This window comes from Ornithodoros turicata, chromosome 3, assembly GCF_037126465.1.
Source record: "Ornithodoros turicata isolate Travis chromosome 3, ASM3712646v1, whole genome shotgun sequence".
In the NCBI taxonomy this organism is placed as follows: domain Eukaryota; kingdom Metazoa; phylum Arthropoda; class Arachnida; order Ixodida; family Argasidae; genus Ornithodoros; species Ornithodoros turicata.
In genome coordinates, this window is record NC_088203.1 from 44,868,626 (window position 1) to 44,893,125 (window position 24,500).

Sequence of the window (24,500 nt, forward strand, 5' to 3'; positions counted from 1 at the left end):
TGGAACGAGCGCAGTCTGCGCAACAAGCTGCCAGATCTTAAAGAATCCAAAATCATCCAATTCCCATATTTGCTATTAGTGAAGCTTATATTAAGAAGGAATTCAGACTCAGCGGCTATAGTTTGGTCACGCGAGAGCATACAGATATCTCAAGGACGGTTCTGCTTGTTCGGCGTGATTTCAATGCAGCCGCCCTTCCAACGCAGAAAGTCGCTTGTTTAGACTGTGTCTGGTGTAAAATTCGCTTGGGTCAAACTGTTTTCACTGTGGTGAACTTACACGTGCCACCGTCAGGTAAGGTGTCCAAGACCGGTCTGAAGGCTGTGTTGGACAATTGAGAGTCTCCTTATCTTGTTGTCGGTGCATAGGGGAGTGCCAAAAATGATGGTAGAGGGAAAATATGGATGGAGCTGATCGAGAGCCTGGATCTCTGCATGTGAATGACGGATCACACACGTTTTTGCGGAGGTCTTTCTCTACGGACGTTCTGGACGTCTCTTTCTGCTGAAGCTACATTGGTACACGGACCTTGATGGCAGAGGAAGCGACCACGTGGCCATATACATCACGTATAACGGATATTCAACGAGAGCGGGATGTAGAACGGCGAAATTAACAGACTGGCGTTCGTTTCGTACAGCATGTGGAGACAGGGCCCACCCTTTGCTTTCTGTGGATCAGCTAGAAAATATCATCATTGATGCCCTTGCCTCGTCCTCTAAAACAGTCAACGTGTGTTCTGGCCACTTGGGTTCTAACCCTCGTGTGGAGCAGCTACGTGCTGTCCGAAGACGCGCTGAGCGTAAAGCTCGACGGACACGAAATCTTCCTGATATACAGGAAGCAAGATGCGCGAGTAGGCTTGTACAGAAAGCACTTCGAGACCTTGACCGTCAGCGGTGGCGGCACTTCTGTTGCTCCTTATCACTGCATCACCGTTTGGGAGCCCTGCTCGGACATGGAGAGCCGCAAGAAGTCTAAAGGAGAACCCTCCAGCTAGGAGCCCACTTGGAGCTCTTGCGCTCTTATCAGGGGGAATCACTTCCGCGCAAGACAATAGAGAACGTTTGTTCGCACAGAGCTTAGAAACGGCAGTAAAATATCGTCAAAACAGAAGTAGTGCGTGTTCTCCTTGCTTTGCCCTTGTCAATGACACATTTTGTAGAATTCCAGGGCTATCCGTTGATTTGTATTGAGCCCGAATTCGCAAATATTATAGTGTGCGACACTCTATCAAGATGGCAGCGCATGTTCGAGACGCACCAAACTTTAACTAATTAAAAATCAAAGGCTCAACCCTGTCATCTAAAATATACGTCGTAGACTAGAGAAAAGCTAAGAGAACGCGCCAGTACGAATCTGATGATGATAGTCTAGAGCGTTCAAGTGTCTTGTGCGAACGAAAATCACCCATTGATTTCTGAAGAAGTGGTACCCCCTTAAAAGAGGTGACCAGAGAATTCTGCCGTGTCATTACGAAGGCAGCCAATGTGACCAGCACCGACGTGTACGTGACCCAGACAGCCCATGTGACATCTATTCTCGAGCATGCTAACGCCTCACAAGTCTCGGCCTTGGATACGTAGGAGAACGTTTTCAGCTTTCAACTTTTTCAGTGGGAAGGCCATTTTTAGCTTCGTGCAAGAAGGCGTCTCCAGGCCCGGACGCCATTACATACACGGTGATTGGAAACCTTGACCTTACTTCAGGCCCTGCTGAACATCTCCAGTCAGTCGTGGAGGCACGGGCAGGTTCCTAGGCAGTGGAAAGTTGGCTAAGTGGTCCAGTTGCTAAAACCAGGAAAACATTCATCCCAATTGGCATAATTCCGCCCGGTAACTTTGACCAGCTGCTTGGGGAAAGTTATGGAAAGAATGGTCTTGCGTAGAATTGAGTGGTGGCTCGAAAGCCGTGCCTTCTTCCCTCAAAAGCAAGCTGGGTTTCGATGGCACCGCAGTTCGATAGATTGTGTCCTCGACTTGATCACGTCGGTGGAAGAGGTACGACGAGGCGGGAAGATCTCGGCCGCGGTATTTCTTGAAGTTAAGAGAGCTTACGACACCGTCAGTCACCAATCAATCTTGCATGCTTTATACAGCGCTGCGCTGTCACGCACAGCGTTACTTTGGATAGCTGATTTCCTCAGTCAACGATGTATTTTCGTCAGGACAAGACAAGGCGACACAGAGCAATTTCCCATCTCTCAGGAGGTACAACAAGGAAGCGTCCTAAGTCCGCTCCTCTTTAATGCCGTTATGGCGTGCATTGGAAACTGCATTCAGCGGAAAGTCAACTTGTCCCTGTATGCCGATGACATCTGCATTTGGACTACAGGCACTTCCCGTCCAGCACTCCGTCAGCGCCTTCAGCGCACGTCAGATGCCATTCGCCTGTATTTACTCCAGGCAGGAATTGAGATATCCATCGAGAAAAACGCAGTTCTAGCCTTCACGCGCATAGATATGCATAGATGTCGCCTGTATATTGGTGGAAGCCTACTGGAGCAGGTGACTCATCACAAGTTTCTCGGCATAATTCTATCATGGAATTTGTCGTGGAAGAGCCACATAGGCGTTCTTGAAAAGAAAGTATAATGCTGGGTCAACGTCATTCGTCACTTCGCAGGTATGAGCTGAGGACGAGACGAGAAGGATCTCCTCATGCTGCACAATGTCCTGGTTCGTGGCTGAGTAATGCACAGTCTTCCCGTCCTGCACGGACTTCCTCAGACACTCGTACAAAGGATTCGAGCCCTGCTCGCGCGGAGCATTCGGGTATGTTTCGAGGTCCCGCGAGGCGCTGAAACCCGCCTAGTAGTTGGCTGAGGCCAGGGACATCCCCATTGAGGTTCTCCGTACCCGGGAAGGTGCACGCCACTATCTGCGTCTACATGCCTATCATAAACGTCACTATCTGATTCGCAAGCTTCACGCTAGACGGAACGTGACGGTTCATGCTGCTCTAACATCGTTCAGACCTAATATTCCCAAATTCACAGTCGACCCGACGGCACCCAAAGTCCCATGGACGTTGCCATCGCCGCTTGTCACTGTCCCCATACCTGGCCTCAAAAACAGCAAAAAGAGTTATCCTTATGTTAGCCTTAGGCAACTTACCCTTGACTGCAACGGTGCCGCTGTATACACGGATGGATCGTCGACCAGGGACACTTGATATTCAGCCTTTGCCATTCCATAAGAGTCCGTTACACTTGGGTGTTGTATGTCTCACCGCATTTCATCGACATCCGCTGAACTTTATGCTATCTTGTTATTCTTGACACATGCGGAAGACTGTGAACCGCGGCACTGGGTAATTTATAACGACTCCAAAGCAGATCTCCTGTGCATTAAAAACATGGGCATCCGCGGTTCCCTTTCCTCAGTGGTGATAGATATCCTGTGCGCCCTGAAGTCTCTACAAGATCGCTCCCACTCCGTTGCATTTCGGGTTCGAGGACATTGCGGAATAACTGGGAACGAAGCCAACGCTGCCGCTGCACATCAACAACGGCCTTCTATGCCTATTATACTCTCGAGAGGAGACACAAGATCCCTCCTCAGGCATTTGTTCGGTTTCTGGTCTAGCTTGCAGTGGCAACACGACATTCCAACTTAGTCATGTTTGGGAAGTGTAGACCCAACACTCTCGTACCGGCTGCCTGCAAAGCTTCCCCGTCCCCTGAAGTACCTCATCCACAGGCTATGTCTGAATGTGGCCTTCACTCCGTTTTATCGCTACCAGCTAGGCTGTGAGGCTAGCCGTATGTGCTTGTGCTTGCTGTGTACTTGCCAACGTAGAACACATACTCCTCCGTTGTCGGACCAATGTCAACGAGAGGCGTACACTGCAGTCATAGCTTGCCACCTTTGGCTGCCGCCCCTTCAACTTGTCGAGCAGGCTCGGCCCTTGGGACACCGCGGCCCACTCCAGGGCGGCATTACGTCATGTAGTTGGCTTTTTGAGGCGACAGGTCTAAAGGACTCATTATAACCCAAACAGCGCTCTCGGACATTCCTACCATGACGATCACCATTAGGATTGCCATCGCCGCTCCGATCATTCCCGTCATCTCTCATCGTCATCGCTCATCATTGTCACCACTCAGATTAGACCCCCTAGCTATGGGGTAGCGTTCCACTCCTTGAGTGGAAAACCTCCCCATTTCATCATCAGAATATATATGTTGTTGTTGTTGTCGCTCTGTCTAGGAGGTGGCGAGTGCACAGAACAGTAGACATAGTTGTGGTCTTTAGGGCTTCGTACGTCATGTCAGTCATAACGACGAGCTTCGTAGGAGCTATCGCTTGTTATTAAGGAAGTAGTTCAAAAAGCTGAACTAGTCCACTTTTGTACCTACGACGAAGTCGTCGGCTGCGAAGTGCCCAGAGCGTGCGATAGGAAAGGCCGTATGTTGGAATGGTTCATTCATGTCTAAATAAATATCAAGGGTAGGATTATATGACCACGAGCAGTATTTAACCGTTTGTGACTCAAAGGGCACGATCCAGCAAGAACCAAGAAATAGCTATGTTTTCGTGCTCACCTGCATCTGGACCCCTAAACACATTATTCAGCCTAGTAGCGCTCTCCAAGTAGCGTTCGACTCGTGAAGGGAAATTACCGGAGCGTGATGCCCATCTTTGACTTGCAGAGAGCACCGGTGCAGTATAACATAACATAGGAACGAAGACACAGTGAAGTCTGACTTCAGAACCTTCGACCAGGGCAAGTACACTCCAGCATGCAAAACGTGAAAGCGCTGTTAACATGTGATCCGTCGTCTGCTCAGGAGCCAGTACGGTGCGCAGCAAACGCGCAGCGGCCACTCGGCAAAACAATTTCCGCGGCGCTGGGGAGGAGCGCGATTGTTTTGGTCGTGTCAGTATATAGTACGTCGTGGTCCACGCTGTCTGTTCGCGGGAGAGAGGGAGGTTTTACCTCCTGTCTTTTCTGCTCTGTGCTTGGGACGAAGAACGGCGACTGGGAAGATATGTGCGGCTGTTGCTACGAGACAGAAGCAAGAGATCCAGATGACGCCACCTACCCTCTCTCAATCCGAAACTATCAACTCTTGTGCTTAATATTCACTGACGGATCCTCTCGTTGATCCTTTAAGAACTGCTCGAAATACGGGTTGATGCAGTATATTTATTTATTTATTAACACCTGAGTTGCGTATATCATACGTATATCGGAATGTTCCCGCACTAACATCTTTCTTCCCTACCATTGTTTGGCATGTTTTGTGATTTTCTTATGCGATACGCAATGTCCATCATGACAAAAAAAATAAAAAAAATCACAGCGCCTCAGGCATTTCAGTACGGAGCACTCTGTGAAGTTTTCTTTCTCTGAGCAGTTTCATTACCAGATTTTCTTTACCTGCGCATATTACCAGACTGTCGATTCTTTTCTCTCTTATACGCTATGGCAGTTTGTCTCTGCGCTGGGGACAGGGTAGACCCTGAGGAACCACGTGACAAAGCGTCTATCCAATCGAAAGGCAGCAATAAGGGGATATTCTGAGGTCGGCAAAAGTCGCTAAATTTAGCAGATTACGGGGGGTGTCTAACGACAAAATTTTGTATTTGGGATTACCGGATTTTTTAATGACTATCTGATATGTTCGGCGACTTTTTATCGACAAGAATATTCCTTCATGAAATCAGGAAGAATCATAATTTTCCTGTCATTCGGTGAACGACAAGCTCTGCGAAGAATAATATACAATCGCGATACCTTACGTTGGCCGTAACTACTTAAGGCCAATCAAATCTCACGGAGAGGTCCAGCGTGCCCCCTCCAGCGTGCAGTTAAGTGCAGTTTCGGCGCTGCTCACTGCTCTTCGCAGCATAGTTTCTTTTAGCTTCTTCCAGTTTGTCCTTTTTCTGGCACACGTTGTGCACTGACCCAAGCGCTTTCCAAAATGCCTCCTAAGTATGACCAAAAGCACAGTAAGAGCTAGGTGGTGGTGCCAGTGTTCAATGAACAGCTGCGTCCAGTTAAAAACTGTGGGCACAAGGGCCCAGTACACCTAATGCAAGTGTGATATTTATGGGAAGTTGTCACTGAGACATAAAAAAGCATAGTGGGTCACAAAGACACGAGAAGGCATCAGAAACTTTACAAGCAATGAACAAATTACGTTCGGTGCCCCCGATAACAAAACGAGAAAAGTTGTGCAGAAGATGGGCATCCGCGGAACAATCATGCTCGATCCGCGAAAGGCGACTTTTCGGAACCTGGAAAAAGCCGTTTTTTCAGGTTCCGAATTTCATCGACTTTTCCTCGTTTTTATCCATCTCTGACTCATTTTATTGTTGTTGTTCAGCAAATACGAAGAAAACACGATGTCACTCAAAATGATGGCTGGCTAGGACAGGATCTGCTTGATCAGCGAGCCAGTAAAAAAAAAAGGAAGGAAAAAAGAAATGACTGATAGCGTTGCATATGCTTTCTAGTGAAGCCGAGAGCTGCATGTTTGTCCCCCGATATACCCATGCCGACGTTGGCGAAGAACTGCATAATTCTTTCGAGTGAACACTGCAGACGGCGCCGAATTCCAGGTCTTGGTTTTTCCAACTGTCCAGATGCAAACATCATCAGCATACATCAATATCTTGAGCTTGGAGGTTATGCAGGACTTCAGACCCACCACGACGAGGTTAAATATTATATAGAGCTTGTGCTACTACTTTGTGTACTACCTTGTGCTACCCTGTGCATTACCACGACTTCCGGTGTGTCTCCGTAACGTGTGCGCACCGATACAAACCTCGGCCGTAGAAAGTCAGGAAGCCACTGGAAACGTTTCGTGGGAACACTAGCTTGTAATACTTCATGCAATACTACAGAATGACTGACGGTTTCATACGCTGTCTTTACCTAAAAAACAAAACCAAAAATGTCATTACGATTTTCTTAGAGAACTTTGCTTGTTCGACAGTGGTGACAAGATCAAGGACGGAGTGCATTGAGCTCCGGTGCCGACGAAAACAAGACATCTCGTTCGGAGATGCACGATGCCAGTCGATGAAGCACCATGCGCTCCTGCAACTTTTCAGACTGACAGGACGAAACGATGTAAGGTCTGAGAGATTGTTCCCAGGCTTTAGCAAAGGAACAACCAGGGCTTCTTTCCAGTCCCTGGGCACCACGCTGTTGTTCCACGACACATTGTACCCATGAAGAGGGCAGCAGATAGCAGCAGCATTAAGGTTACGGATGTCACTATCAGTGGTGCCATCTTGGCCTAGCGATGATCGAGCCCGAGATGAACATAACGCAGCTTTGAGCTCAGCCAAAGAAAAATTAATCTCCGTTTCTCGTTGGGTGGCCAGGTCCGCCTGTGGAATTGCCTCCTGAAGACGAGATGTACGTGCTTGATACTCCTCACTACTTTCAGCCCGAGAACTGGCTGTGATGATTGTGCAAAAATCGGAAGCAACATCATGCTCAGGTTTACTGATCGATAGGGCCAGCAGTGGATTTCTTTGGGGTGGAGTCTCCTTCAGACAGCGAGCCACGCTTCAAACTCTCGTGGCAGAATGAAAAGGCGAGAGGGTTGAACAAAAGCGACGACATCGCTGACGATCTACTGCCTTAAGTGCCCTCTGTACAGATCTGGCGATATGCAGAGCTGCTGCAATGTCTTCGATCAGTCCCGACCGCCTTGCCTTCCGTTCAGCCCTTTTCCTACAAGCTCGAAGCTGTTCAACACGAGGATTTCTATTCATGTGACCTGGAGTGACCTTCACATGTCGAGATGGTGACCGAAGGGAAGATCCACTAGTTATGTTAACTAATCTGCTGACATACCCTGGTGCACATGACTGACTGCGCGAAATGTGTTCCAGTCAGTCAATCTAACCGTTTTGCATCGAGGCTGTCAGACATATCTATCGCACTAGATGCAGATGGGCATGTGATCACTTTTTTTTAATTCCGTGTTAGCGCCGCGAAGCAACTGCGGCTACGAGCGGCGTACAGACGTGGACCGATGGAGAGAGGACAGCAGGAAGGGGTGGGAGACAGGGGGGGGGTTAGTATGCGTCCTGGGCCGACTTGAGGGGGAACTGTGCCGACATTCGTCTGGAAAGTCTTCGGAAAACCCAGGGAAAACCTCAGACAGCACAGCCGGTGACAGGATTCGAACCCGTGTCACCTACCAGTCTCGACGTGGAAAGCGATCATCCTAACCACTATGCCATGGGAGCTGGTCATGTGATCACTGCCTCGAGTCCTAGAAATGTCCATGGAACCAACTGAAACGTCTAGGGTATCTGTCGTGAAGACTCTGCGCAAGTATATGGGTGAACCATCGTTGAGGAGACACAGATTCAGATCTTCGATGGCATCACTAAAGATTATTCCTCTTCTATCTGTTTTTCTACTTTCCGACACCGGATTGTGGGCGTTGATGTCGCCAAAAACCAAAGAAGCTCATTCTGGTTCCATAAAGGTATTTTGAACGCCCTGCGGCGTCCGGGGTGACGATGGTGGGACATTCAAACTGACGACTGAAAGAGACAGATTATCCACACGGACCTTGCACCTTACTTGCTATCAGGCGGCCCTGCAAAAGGGCAGCCGTCAAATCTTTCCTTACACAAAATACAGTCCCCGATGACACACTTGACCCTGAAATCGTCCGTGACGTACGCTTTGCTGAAAGCCAGAATCGGAATGAGATACTTAAGCAAAAACAACCTGAGATCAGGGAGCTTGTTGCGCAGACCTTTTGCATTCCACTGCATCACTGTAGCCCTCTTATAGAGACTGTTCATGATGGAAGGACGCGAACAGGCCATCCCCAGCGAAAAGCCGCTGAAGCTGCTGTAACGATGCGACGACAGGGAGCACACAAACTATAGCATTACATCGCCAGCACTCGATGCTGTGTTACAGGACCGCTTCAATCGACTCGAGGTCAGCGGCTTCGGTGAGCTGATACTCCGTGGGCTGCTTACAGCAGCAGCATGGGTGGCCGGTGCCTTCAGAGTTGTTTGGATTTAATCCACATGGCTTTTATCCCGTGGATTTTTATTTTATTTTATCCAGATGCAATGTGAAAGACAATCTGAATTCAACGTCACACAGAAAACTCTTGGTTTATTTTCTTGTAGTGTTGGCTGTTTGCAAAAGCCCAGGTGCACCGGCCTCAGTGGCTCAGTCGGTAGCCTGTTCGCCTTCTGATCCCGAGATCCCGGGTTCGAACCCTGCCGAGGACGCCAGCAACTTGGTGGCACGGTACAAGTTGCTTGGACACGCCGTCTTCCGCGAGGGACGTTAAATACGGGGTGCCGTGTGATGAGCTTACATCGCACGTTAAAGAACCCTCAGGTGGGCAAAAGCAATCCACAGACCGACCGCTGTGGCGTCGCTCATGATCTCGGTTGTCTCGCGACGTAAACCCACAATTTTTATTATTAAAAGCCCAGGTACGCGCAACATTAGCTTTTAACTTTGACTTTTTAACTTGGAACTTTTCAGATTTAACTTTTTCCCACTTTCTTCTACTTCTGTCCATTCAGGCAGAGACTTTCTTCCGCTTCCTGGAGGCTGTAAGTGAATTGTGCCGAAACACGACGACTAGTCCAGGCTTGTAGGATCCACACCATTCAACCACGCGTGCATGAAACTCCACCTTTTGGAAAACAATGGAAACTGATACAATGTTGCTGGGACAGGCAGTTCCGTAAATAGAAACTGTGAGAGGTCACCCAAGTCAAGAACAGCAAAGCAGATTTCTTTTCACGCTGTGTCATATTTCTGGCCTTATATATTCTCCAAAAATATCCGGGTCTTATCCAAAAAAAGTCCACTAGAGAGGATCCCTTTAAAAATACCCGAATTTTTTTCAACCCTGGGTGCCTTGGAGACAGACTGGTTAGGTCGCTGCGGGGCCAGAGAACTCTGTCGGTCAATACGTCAAGAAAACAGGGGCTTCGCTGTTAGGGTGGTGCTGAGGAGGACGTACGTGAGAGGCACAGACACTCTCGACAATTCAGCCAGACTAATGCGAGTCAGGCTGCCACGAATAAACGAGTTTTTAAAACGCCTTAGTGATGAACGTTTCGTGGGCACTGGGAATGGGAAACGACATCAGGGCCACCACAGTTGGCACATTTTGGGCTGACGACGAGTTGTGCAATCACTAACATGGTAAGGGCCAGAGCAAACTTTAGCACGTTGAGGACAACGGCAGTTACGGTCAAGGTGGCCGAACCTTTGGCAGTGGAAACATTGAGTGGACCTTCCACGTGCTCGCATACCTTGTGGATAGCGAAGCCCAGATGGACTTCTTGGGGTAGCTTCTGTGTGGGCAGAAATGTCAATATGGCACTCTTCAAGGGAATGCATCTGTACATTCCCTTGTAGAGGCCCATCTTCATTGCAGACGTGACGCACTTGACACCGACCCGACACCCTCTAATTCCAAATAGGCGGCGAGGTCTTCATTTGAGTATGCAGGCGGCACATCGGTGATCTTCCCTGGATTCGTGACATACGGCATTGACATGACAACATCAATGTCGGCGACGGACCGAAGGGACAGAAGATTAGAGACTGCGCCCTCGGTTTTCACAAAGATGCACACGGACCCATCATTATTCACCCGATGGAATAGGAAAGCTTTTTGATCAGCAGATACCAATCTCAATTGCAGTTTCAATTCCATTTGGGTTCGCCCTCCAATAGGAACAATCTTTCTCCAACAGGCTTAAACAGAACAGGAATACCTTGTAGCCTATTCATCTTATAGGGTAAAAGGATCACCAGCTCGTTGCTGATGACCGATAGCGATCTGAAGGTCGGCAATGTCATCTTCAGAAACTTCAGTTGATGCGGACCAGTCGTGCAGCGTGGAGGCTTCAGGTGTGAGCGCAATTCATGTGGCCTCGTCGCTGTGACGAGCCGGTCCTCTCTCTATGGGGGTGCGGCTGCGCTCTCGCAGAAGCTGCTGGTGCTTCACATTAGGGACATCCCCGTGGCTCAGTTCCGGCATGTGGCCGTCGTGTACGCACACTAGCGGCGCAAAGGCCTCCGGGGTCCCGATAGAGAAATAAACGTTACGTAGGTTTATGCAATACACAATATCAGGAGCAGCAGAATATACGACCGTGCTTCAAAAGCGCCCGCAAGAGAGCATATTTGCTGAAAATGAGCGGCTTGCGCGATTTTCGTAGCATTATGTTGTTCATAATTGCGACCGAAATGGCGTACGCCTCCCGTTTTCATCAAATCAAGGGAGAGGACGTTGTCATTCTTAATGACGGTAGGCTACGAGCGTGCTACGCGGTGAAGCTCTGTATTTACAATGTAGACCAAAACTACTCCGCATCTTGTTCCTACAATCTGCATAATATTTGTTTCGCGCTCCATCACACGCACGACGCTTCCTTCGGGTAACGCACCTAGTGCGTCGATTTCTACGCCGGATTCCGTCAGGATTATGGCTCCCTCCAAGCCTGGACTATAGGGCTCATCATTTCTGACAACCATCAATCTTCATTAGCTGTTGTCTTCACCTGATTCAACGAAACGAGCTACAGTCATGATGTTGCCGAGAACTGGGATGCCAACAGACGCCAGCTGCTAATGTCACCCCCGCAACAACCGCAGTTACCCATATATTTTAAACAAAAACAGGCCGTAAGTAGTGTTCATCCGTATTATAATGGCTATTCACTTCACATGAACAAGCCACATCCTGTGTACACATCGTGATTTGAGATTCGCCTGTTATAGCGAGACACTGTATTTCGCTACCATAACTGTTCATCTAGAGTACTGATTTTTCCCAACATGGGAGCTAACCAGGACCGACAACAACCACTTACCGTTTCCACCCACGACACGTCGACGTCACCTTTAATGGTGACTTTAGACGGCACGTTTTCCTGTGGGAGGACGTCCACTACCGCATCATTCATGGTGACCGTGAATTTGCCATCGTCACATCGGTTCAACTTTACTGTTACGTCTTCCTTGTCAACTTCGTCATCCAGAGGCAACATAACCTGGTGCTCCCCAAGCGTTAAGCTCATCCTATAAAGAATAAACCAATGATTAAGAGCTTGAATTGAACGAATGAATTTGCGGAGCATTTGGCGATATTCAGGACGCGCATTTTATGCATCACTACTTTATTTTTTTAAATAAAGACCTATGCGTACAGCTCTGATTTGATTGATACTTCTCGGAGAGGAATATTGCTTGCACTCAGACCTCGGCAAAAAAAAATAATGAGCGCGATAATTCACAAACGCACAATCACGATCGCCGATCGTATCGAGTGTGTGAGTCGCACTCGTTTCACACAGCATGGCAGCACCAATGCAATAGTCTGCTATCACGTCGACATGGCAACGCGATTATTGTGATTGCGCTCACGCTGCAGCGAGGTATCGTGCAAGGTATATCAAAACTGGTAGCGTAAATAAGCGAAAATACCAAGTCAGACCCATCGACAAAGCTACCAGCAAGAGGCGCGAGCGATCCCGGGTGTTGGCAGTAGAGGTACGATCGTAAACAGAAAAAACTTTACAGCATGGGCATGGCTTGTGTGTGTACTAATAGGTTATACATAATTTCAATGTAGAAAAAACTTTCTATTGCCCCATTCGTGCACATATACGAAATCATCTAGCACCCAAGTACATTTCCGTGCCCTGCTCCCTTTGCGCATGTGTCACAGTGGGCGTGTTTATCCGTGCATAACTGTATCCATGCCCTGTGTCCGTGCATTGTAATACAGAGCTCCTACACTTTTTGGGTTAAACAGGAAGCGATGTTCACATCTCGGAGCTGCTGACCAAGATTTACACGCGTGAACAGATAAATACAATGCATCCCCTGTTTCTGGCACGGCGAAAAAAAATTTCGTCATGGGACAAGCGGCCATGATAGCGTGAGTGTTAGCAGGAATGAGATGTGCACCAACGATGCCATGTTTGGTTGAAATGTACCTATAATGGCCACTCATTGAATAAATGTAAACGTCTAATGACTATGCGTATAGCTCTAGGTGAGAAATGGACCTCAAGTGATCCTTCCTAATTCCTGTGCGGTCACGACGATGCCCTTCAGTTTGGAGTTGTCTACGTCTGTGATAACTGCATTATTTCGAATTGATATGCTTAATTAAACCTGATATGATTTATTTTTCTGAATTCTCGTCTGGTGTTGTTGCCTGGGTGAGGAAAAGGGAATACAACGCAAACAAAGTGCGCGAATGTAAACGTGCCATGGCTAATTATGCACAACTTATTATTCATAGTGCTGACCTAATCTCTGACGTCATTTATTTACAATCAGAGCAGTCCGCGCAACGGATGGATGGCGCTGACCGTCTCTATCATGGCGTCATTCTGAAGACACAGGGGCTTATGGAAGTTGCGCCACCTGTTTAGATATACCTTGTATCGTGTACTTGCTTAGTGTACTCATGCTGGAACGGCACACAGCGATCCAACGGAAACCACTGTAGGGCTTCGAACGAAATGAGTTCCTTTCAGCACCATTATCGTGTGAGTCCGCACTCATCTTGTCGCGAGGTCGCAGTTCTTTTTTCTTTTTTTTTTCAATATCAGTTTGACGTTGATGCTCAAAGTGATATTACACATTCGCACTTGCTCTCGAGGCGTTTTGCATTAGGACATTTTTATTTCTATTGTTGCCTGTCGAGTGTAAATGCTGTAAATGTATGATACATAAATGGGTGCCTGTGCGTCTATGTTACAACCGCGCCTGACACTTACACTGTTATGCAAAAGAAGTTTTTATGTATGTGATTTTGGGCTGGCACTGGTGCGTATGCGCGTTGAGTCTGCGAAATCGCTCATGTCACCCGTGTATTCAGTTTTATTGATTAGTTGCTGCGTCAGTCTTTCGCCTACCACCCATCGGTGGCCATATTTTAAATTGGAAGACGTCGGCGGGATGTGTACCACGAATGTCCTATGTACACTTCGGATGCTCTCATCTAGTCGTTCCAATCTTAAATTTTCACGTTTGTTTGTTTGTTTTGTTTTGCTACCAGCATTCCTAGGAACATACAGACTAAAGGCGGCATAGCTACCTGACACGGTCTCAGCACCGTAGCACGCGTAGTGATCGTTATCGTTATATTTAAAGTTCGCGCGCTGCAAACCCGGTGTGTAGGCTCGTGCAAGGGACCGCGACAAATCTCTCGTCGTAGTGACGCTATGGTAACGCGCGTTGTGGGGTAACGACAAGATGAAGATCGGGCGCGCTTCGTTATCAAACAGGAGTCGTGGGCCGTGACACGCGAGGTACAATGCTTGGTTACTTAATTTATTCGGGATGATTTGAGTTGTTGTGTTCATTGTAGTTCAACACGAGGACAGTGGAATTAAAATTGATTGATTTGATGCGCTCAGTCCGGTGATAGGTGTATAAATCATTTGAGTCGACCGTTGCCTACTTTCATTGGTGCTTTTCACTGATCACCGAGAACCAGAAGCCACTGAAGCTAACTAACCGGCAAAGAAGTCTCTAGTTGCTCGACATTGCTTTTCTCCTTTCGAGTACAAGCTAGAGAGTTTTGCATTATGCGCAACATTTTAATTTGCTCGTCGCTCTCACACTGCGTATCTGGGCAGCTATAATCGGCATCACGTATTAACGCTTTTCAAACAAACAAAAAAACGAAAAGAAAAGAAAACAAAACAATGGGGAACATTTATTACGTTCCCAATCCGTTTATCAAAATTGAAAACCGTAACCGTATATGATTCATCATCCATGAAACATACGCATTATAAAGAGACACACTCAGTCAAACGGTGCCCCTGCATGACATTCAGTCTGGATCAAGGTCGCTACAAACAAGTTTTCTTATCAAGTAACGCGGCTGCCCAAGCAGCAAAATGTACTGAAAGTAGAGTACAATAGGGGTGGGCGGGTAGGTGGAAGGCATTGAACAAACTCCTCAAACTAAAGAACACTGATAAGACACATACCGTCCACCCCTATTGCACCCGACTTTCAGTACATTGTGCTGCTTGGGTGTACATGTCTGTGTGTGATACTTGACATTATCTCGTGAGTGCACTAATATATGGCTTAATCGATATTGCGTGTGTTGTTGGTTCTTGATCTCCAATATCCCCAAATTCATAGTCGACACGACGGCACCCAAAGTGCCTCCATGGACGTTGCCATCCCCGCTGTCACTGTCTCCATACCCGGCCTCAAGAACAACAAAAAGAGCTGTCCTGATGTTTTCCTTGGGCAACTTACCCTTGACTTAATCGAGGCTCAATGCTGCAACGGTACCGCTGTATGCACGGATGTATCGTCGACCAGGGACACTTGATATTCAGCCTTTGCCATTCCATCAGAGTCCGTTACACGTGGGTGTTGTATGTCTCACCGCACCTCATCGACATCCGCTGAACTTTATGCTATCTCGTTATTCTTGACATATGCGGAAGACTGTGAACCGCAGCACTGGGAAATTTATACGGACTCTAAAGCAGATCTCTTGTGCATTAAAAACATGGGCATCCGCGGCTCCCTTTCCTCAGTGATGATAGATATCCGTGCGCCCTGAAGTCCCTACAAGATCGCTCCCACTCCGTTGCCTTTCAGTGGGTTTCAGGGCATTGCGGTATAACTGGGAACCACGAGGGCGACGCTACCGCTGCAGATCAACAACGACCTTCTATGCCCATTATGCTCTCGAGAGGCGACAGAAGATCCCTCCTCAGGCATTTGTTCAATTCCTGGTCTACCCTACAGTGGTAACACGACATTTCAACTAGGTCATCTTTGGGAAGTGTAGACCCAACGCTGTCATACCGGCTGGTGGACTTGCCAACGTAGGACGCATACTCCTCCGCTGTCGGGCCTATATCATCAAGAGGCGTACACTGCAGTCACAGCTTGCCACCCTTGGAAGCCCCCCCCCCCCCTTCAACCTGTCGAGCATCCTCGGCCCTTGAGACACCGCCGCCCACCCCAGGGCGGCCTTACGTCATGTAGTTGGCTTTCTTGAGGCGACTAGCCTAAAGGACTCATTGTGACCCCACCAGCGCACTCGGACAATCCCGCCATCACGATCACGATCAGGATCGCCATCGCCGCTCCGATCATTCCCGTCATCTCTCATCGTCATCGCTCATCATCGTCATCACTCATCATTGTCACCATTCATATTAGACCCCCTAGCTATGGGCTAACGTTCCACTCCTAGAGTGGAAAACCTCCCCACTTCATCATCAGAATATATCTGTTATTGTTGGTTCTTGATTTCGTGACCGTAAAAGTGCGACCAGTCATAGTAACCCGTCTGAGACCCGCCTGGCAGCGTTGTTGTCGCTGATCTGGCAATATTAAGCTGCTCAAAATATCGTGATCGCGTATTCGAGTTACAGGACGCGATATCGACCTTCACCTGAGTTTAAAGTGAGTGCGAGGTTCATACGCCTCAACAGATAATTGTGATTGTGAGCCAAAATGCCGGCCTCTGCTTGCACTGCATAAGCACGAACATGCACCCCAGAAAAATCGTATCTTTAAAAAATCTCTTGAACTGTGACTTCGGAAAATGGGGAAGATTGGATTTAGTTCATTGAGTGCTATAGCAGACTGGAAGTTCGCAACAAAATGAAAGATGATAGAGCAGTATATATTATAATAACGACACTCACCACGAGAGGGAAGAAGCGGAGAAATTCACACACATGTAAGTAATGGAATAGAAGCGGTACGTTGGTAACACATATTAATAATAGCTGAGAACAAACACTAACATTCATCGAGCATGTGTGGAAGGCGGATGAAAATCTGTGCACATTACTTCAATTGAGGGCTTCCCAAGTAGTAATAAGAAATGTGGTGAGCTTCGCATTTGCTGGAGAACGGATGGTGGTGGCGGTAGTGGTGGTGGTGAAGCTGCTTGCCGTAGTCGGCCACGCTCAGGCAGGTAACGTCACGATTATCGTGCGTCCTGGACCGTCTTCACGGAGAATCGTGCCGACATGCGACTTAAAACGTCTGATGAACAGACGCTGATGTAATACAATGTGGCTTCGCAAATTGTTGAGTTGCCCCGACCCGAGAAACCACTGTACTGCTGAGGACGGTAGATTTGATATCATTGAGATCCGTTTATGTCTTTACGAACATAAGCGACTTCGATTCTTTCAGGAACAGAAAATAAGCTACCATAAGCCACTCCCCTTGTTGCTTCAAATGCTACTCTGTGCAGTTTGTTCTTTTACTTAATTTACTGTTTAACTGAATGAAACAATTTCTACAACAAATGAGTACGGTGACGCGCGGTAAGGTCGTATAAAACGCTGTGAAGGTCTGAAACACACACACACAAATAGAGATACGATGATAAGATGGGGCTGATGCCGGCCAGCAGGCTGGGCGCTGCCCCAGTGCCACTTGTACGTGATGAGAGATGATGATGAATATGATAAGGGGTCTGGTAATCAAAGCAGGGTGGAGAGGCCTGTTGATAACAGGAAGTCCCAAAGGTGACGCAGACCTTGGCGTGTATGAGCTGGACTGGACCATGGACCCAGCACCTTGCCTATGGTAAATGGGCGATGATCGATCACATGCAGTTCGTGCTGAGATATGAAGGTATATATGGGAAAATAGACGATGGTGTTTGGGTGAGCGCTGAGAATAGCGTGGGATGCAGTCAGTCCAGCAACACCTGCGAACTGCTGACACCACATCGGTAGCACCCCTGGGGGGCGCCAAAGTGCTTGGGAGATGCCAGAGCAACACGCTTTGAAACGAATAATGAGCAGCTTCTGGATGTTGACATGGAAGTCGAACAACAACAACATAGATGAAAGGATGATGATGATGATGCGGGATGTTCCCCTGCATTGAGTGCAGAACCCTACCCTTCCAAAAAGGTTCACATGAAAGGATGACGAGGGTAGGCAATCCTTACAGTTCTTGAAGGAGGCCGGTGGACCTCAGAAAGGAAAGAAAAGCGCCAAGTGCACGACACTGATGTCCAGGGTTACTCCATGGGCCGAGAACTTTGCAGATGTTGAATGGCGTCTGATTCAGCATTTCAAGTTGACATTTAAAGGCAGGTCGCTCGCGTACGTACTGGCTACAGTCTTCTATAATGTGTCGGATTGTTGCCGTGAAACCACAACTGGTACACAGCGCCGTGTTACTGTGGAAGTTGTTGCAAGGGATCAGTGGAAGTCTGCCACGTCGCAAACAAACAGATTGCTAACGGCAGTCCAAGAATACACGCCCGACCCCAATCTCGTGATAGCTATGGAATGTCCTGCCCGAGCTGCACGCTCAACCAGGTGCTTTATTGCACACGCTCAAAAACTCACAAGTTGACAAAAAAGACATAGTCCCAAAGTAGTAGAAGGGCAGAGATACGCAGAACCAAAGAGCATGGTGACCATCATTCCCCACCGCTCTAGATAGGAAGGTATTTGGAGCAAGAGCGTTCGCGCCAAGGAGGAGCACGCACCAAGACCGCCCCCGCGCGTTTCGCGGCCGCGCGTCGCGTAGAGAGGGGTTTCCTTCTCACATTCGAGCATGCATGAACATGCAAAGTACATAACCACCAACCAAAATGTTATTGCCCGCCCATCTTATTCCCTCTTCGGCCCAGTTACACAAACAATACATCCTGAGTGAGGAGGTCCACTCTATGGAAAAATGTTTCATCTCCCCATGCTTCCCCTTAACATAGCGTACTTTCCTTCTCGCGCCCAGACATGCAAGCAACAGACATACACATTTGTACAAGTGAAAATATTTTATTAATCTAAAGTACTAGCAATCAGCATAGAGAGGTGTAAAGTTGAAACGAACAATTTCTGCAGGCAACATTCACATTCTACACACACACACTACAAATTTTATGATATTGTAATATCTGAAGTTAAACCAATTTAATATCAAATGGATAGATTTGATAACTCGAGCGGGCAGACAATCACTTCCACAGAGCAGATAATATTTATTAAAGAACCTTCAGGAACACAGCTTTTAATTAAGGAAGGGATTCTTAGTTCATACAATAATAATTAAAATTAAAATTTCTACCATAACAAGTCTGAGCTGCTTCTATGTGACCTACATCTTCATGTTGTAAATCAACATAAAAAAATCATACATCTAAATAATTAATTATTCCATGCTCAAATCATTTCAATGCTATTAAATACGAGTCTTTTCGATTGAAGAGCACAACAGGGGGGACACACCGCACCATCCAGGAAAGCACCACTTAAACAAACAATAGTTAACACTGTCAGAGGGACATCATTAGCACAACTTTTAATTAAAGAATCTTTAACTTCGAAGCTTGCTATCAATGCGACCTGAGCTAGGACGAATGCCGAGGAACGCGAACTATATAGGGAGGACAATTTTCATTGATATGAAAGACGGTACAGCCCTCACTTTCTTGTGCATTCAGAATCATTACATGTACACACATTAAATACAATTCCGACTCACATTTACGCATTTTGCCGAACATTTCCATGAGAAGAACACAGTGACACACACACGCACACACACAAGCTCAGATAAACTTATTACCTGACCCCAGACCGCTAGAACCGGTTTCACTTCTCCTTTCACACATCCCTCTTTCACTCTTTCCTCGAAACGCGCGGGAGATCTCCCTCAACCCCAATCGACGATTCCCTCCCAAAGTCAAAATACATATTGGGTGCCATCATCATTAGAGTGAAGGATGATATCAAACCACAAGTAACACCATAAATACAAGACTGATCTTGCTGTTATATGAAGGCGATATTTTGTATTATATTAATTGAACAATATACAATGATCGCAAATACTCTATATGTAAGCATCTTCAGGGTGGCCAATTCGAATTTTGTTGTAACTCACCCCCCGTTTTGTTTGTTTGTTTGTTTGTTTATCAGATCACCATCACAAATAGGTGTAAGCAAATAATAATTAACTGCGTATATTAATCGAAAGCAACCAAATACGAATCTACAAAGTGAAGAGCAAAACACAGGAACATATCGATAGTTGGAGAAGTAGAATCAGACACACGATCACAGCAACAATTATCATTAGTCAACACTACAAATATTATGCTAAAAAGAGGAGCACAAGTTAAGAATAGATGAGAAAGTATGATGATGAAGAGATGGAGATGGAGAAAGTATGGAGGAGTAAAACCAGACACACAGAATCGTAGCAACAATTAGCAATAGTCAACGCTTAAAGAATTAATAATAATTATCTACTTATATTAATCGAAAGATACCAAATACGAATCTGTCAAGTGAAGAGAAAAAAAAACAACAGGAACATATAGACAGATGGAGGATTTATATCAAACATGCAGAATCGTAGCAACCACTATCGTTTGTCATTGCTTGGAGGAATAATAATTCTCATCTTATATTAATCGAAAGCTACCAAATACGAATCTGTCTAGTGAAGAGCAAAGCACAGTAACATGTAGATAGTCTGGAGGAGTAGAATCAAACACACAGAATCGTAGCAACAATTATCAATAGTCAATGTTAGAAATAACATGCTAACAGGGGAACATCGAATAATCATTAAAGGGATAGAATCACTGCGAGCAGTCATAGAGGTAATTAACACAATCAATAGTCAATGCTAAAAACTGTCAGAGGGATATTATTAACACAACTTTTTAATCAAAGAAGAGTTAACTTTTATGCATGCTGTCATTGCGACCTGACCTAGGGCAAACACCAAGCAACACGAATTTCTATAGCAGGACAGTGTTCATCAATCTGAAAGAGGCTACAAAGCCTACATTCTTTTGCATTCGGGATCATTACATGTGCACAGATTAAACGCAATTTTGACTCACATTCTCGAATTGTGTTGAATATTTCCATGAGAAGGACAAAATAGCCTACACACAGAGACAAGTTCACTGTCCCCCCAGTCCCTACAGAACCGGTTTTCCCCGTCTTTTCATTTGTCCCTCTCCATTCTTTTCTGGAAACCTACGGGAGAGGTCCCCCACCGCAACCTACGGTTTCCCCATGGCCGAAATTCCTGTTGCATGGCAAATTAGTGGACTGAAGGATGATATCAACGCACAAGTAACGTCATAGATGTTTCAACGATACAATGGGTAAAAGCAAACGACATGCTTTAATTGAACGTAGAATCCCGAAGTGAAGAAGTTGTAACACAAAGTAAACATCATCGCTTTTCTTTGCTTTTTCTCTCTGTAGCATTCAGTATCACTACAAATTTTAAATATACTCATACCGTTTTTTTTTAACATTATGGATAAACAACCGCTTCACATGTATCGAATCATTATTCTCTCCCATAATCAGGAGCATAAATCTGTAAATGAAAGAGCATATGATAATACATCTATAAGCTTACTTTTATTTTTTATTTTTTTGAGAAGTTTCGTGGCTTCGAAGACTATTTCAAGACAACTGCCAAAATAGTCCAATGCATAATTGGAATAATGAGCACGACCTCATTTATCAACATGTAATGTAAGGATCTCTGTCCCAAATTTGCATCGCATGATACAAATGCAACGAAAGCAGGTAAAATGAGAACAACGAACATGACCATTTAGTGATGGGAAGCTGTTTTTGTATACTTAGACAGTCATAAACAGCCTATGTCAGGAACTGATTTTCTGGCGGTGAAATGACAAACCATATGCATATCTAAGCAACAAACATGTATTTTCATTGACCTACAAGAACGAGCTGGGCTGGAAATATTCCTACAAAGCCCACGAGTTCTCTCAGGTATCAAAATGGCTGAATGGGCCTGTTGGTACATGACTAAATTAAAACCGGAGCACGGAACACGGACAAGAACACACAGACGACACTTGCTCCTCAGGTTTTATTCCGTCCACAGACGACTTTCTCTCAGGTATTCCTCGCTGCATGCAAGCAACCTTTTCTCAGTTGTGAGAAGGCACAGACAAAACCTTTCTAGCTGGCTACAACACAATTGACCATAAGCTCCCCATCCCGTCAACAATAGAACGTGGAGATGTACGGTCTTTTTACGACTTCAAACGCCCCAGGGGTGGAAGTAATTGATGTTGGGGGAGAATCGGTACACAGGATGACGATAAAATTCTCTCCACACACACCTCAAACCAACGCTTTTCTTCTTTACACATTACTATCATGTTTCAAACTTAACAAAATAACTCAATCGAAAATATTTTTGAGTGTCAAAACAGACCAATGAATGCTATATGAGGACGAGCTGTTTACATCAGCATATGGACTCAACAAGACAAGCCTTTGTGAAGCTTCTAAAGCAACTGCGAAAATAAACAATTCCACAGCTGAAAAAAAAAGAACGAGTATAGATTATTTTCTCTATACATCGCAAGTCAATGGATGTTCAACTGGAATCTTGTAAAGTACTCCACTTCTTTGCCAATCAACCAAACGAATTTGATTACATTAGAAGGAGAAAACATAATTATTAATCATCTTTTCCAAATCGTACGGAGATTCATAGAGATGCCCCTCTGTTGGAATCAGCGCGCAGACGAAATAGTGTTCTCACATATATTTCTTGTAAACTGCTCTAACTTTGCCCATCATCCAAATGAATTTGATTTCATTAGAAGGAGACAATGTAGTAATTTTAGACAAACACCCAGAATGGCTTAATTTAGAACTCATTAAAATATATGATTATCATCTATAACGGTCTTTCAAATTCAAAATAGTATGCAGATACACATAAATACCCTAAATACTGCAATTGAATCCGTTTTCTTTTTTCTTTTACTTCTAGAGAATCAGCATTCAGAGGGAATAGTGTTCCTACACAAAACTATTGTCACATGTTAACATTGTCGTTAAGGCATTTTTCATCCTAGTAATCTAGTGTTGACATTAGAACACTCTCACTTTTTTTGTGCGAAATCTTGCAACAATATATAATCTGGATGTCTGAAAGCAACAACAATATAGCGGACGGAAAAAGTGATTTCATGGTCGACATCCAATTTCATTCATGACAATCATTTCAATATGGTGAGCATGTCAAAGGATGTGTAATCACAAAAGGCCTTTGCATCTCAATTGTCTCGCGACGTAAACCCCCAGTTATTATTATTAAAAGACCTCTGGCCAAGTGTTACATGTTACGAATACATTTACGAAGAGTGCGATTTTAGCAATACACAAGCTTTAGTCATGTGACTGATACGTCGATGACAAGAGGACACGAAGGTTGCGAAGGTCACACTGACATAGAATTTTGTCGATAACCGAGGATATGATTAAGAAGGAGCTTGATTAAGAAGATATGATTAAACAGAAGCAAACTTGAAGAGGCAACTGTATTGGAATGATGTGCGTTCGTGAAGACGTTATACCTCCGACGTTATACGTTTGAAAGCGACACAGTCGGGATACCGCGTTGGGCTTGCGATTGCGCGTTTGGGGGGGGGGGGGGCTTGGATGCGCGTGCGTTTGCCACATGGGTGCCCGGCATTGCGCATCGGGGATTCGGGCGCATCGCTGAAACCGTGAGTGTTGCTTTGAAAGCGCTTTCTTCATCGTCGGAGGTACAACGTCTTCACGAACGCACATCATTCCAATGCAGTTGCCTCTTCAACTTTGCTTCTGTTTAATCATATCTTCTTAATCAAGCTCCTTCTTAATCATATCCTCGGTTATCGACAAAATTCTATGTCAGTGTGACCTTCGCAACCTTCGTGTCCTCTTGTCATCGACGTATCAGTCACATGACTAAAGCTTGTGTATTGCTAAAATCGCACTCTTCGTAAATGTATTCGTAACATGTAACACTTGGCCAGAGGTCTTTTAATAATAATAACTGGGGGTTTACGTCGCGAGACAATTGAGATGCAAAGGCCTTTTGTGATTACACATCCTTTGGCATGCTCACCATATTGAAATGATTGTCATGAATGAAATTGGATGTCGACCATGAAATCACTTTTTCCGTCCGCTATATTGTTGTTGCTTTCAGACATCCAGATTATATATTGTTGCAAGATTTCGCACAAAAAAGTGAGAATGTTCTAATGTCAACACTAGATTACTAGGATGAAAAATGCCTTAACGACGATGTTAACATGTGACAATAGTTTTGTGTAGGAACACTATTCCCTCTGAATGCTGATTCTCTAGAAGTAAAAGAAAAAAGAAAACGGATTCAATTGCAGTATTTAGGGTATTTATGTGTATCTGCATACTATTTTGAATTTGAAAGGCCGTTATAGATGATAATCATATATTTTAATGAGTTCTAAATTAAGCCATTCTGGGTGTTTGTCTAAAATTACTACATTGTCTCCTTCTAATGAAATCAAATTCATTTGGATGATGGGCAAAGTTAGAGCAGTTTACAAGAAATATATGTGAGAACACTATTTCGTCTGCGCGCTGATTCCAACAGAGGGGCATCTCTATGAATCTCCGTACGATTTGGAAAAGATGATTAATAATTATGTTTTCTCC

The 24,500-nt window shown here is 45.7% G+C and overlaps 1 protein-coding gene across 1 annotated transcript in view; it reads right to left on the reverse strand.

The window, feature by feature from the left end:
- Positions 1-24,500, reverse strand: part of LOC135386978 (uncharacterized) — a 112,693-nt gene that overhangs the window by 19,236 nt on the left and 68,957 nt on the right. The window contains exon 6 of the mRNA XM_064616435.1: positions 11,847-12,054. Coding sequence (XP_064472505.1) covers positions 11,847-12,054 — 208 coding nt within the window. The remainder of the gene's footprint in view (positions 1-11,846; positions 12,055-24,500) is intronic.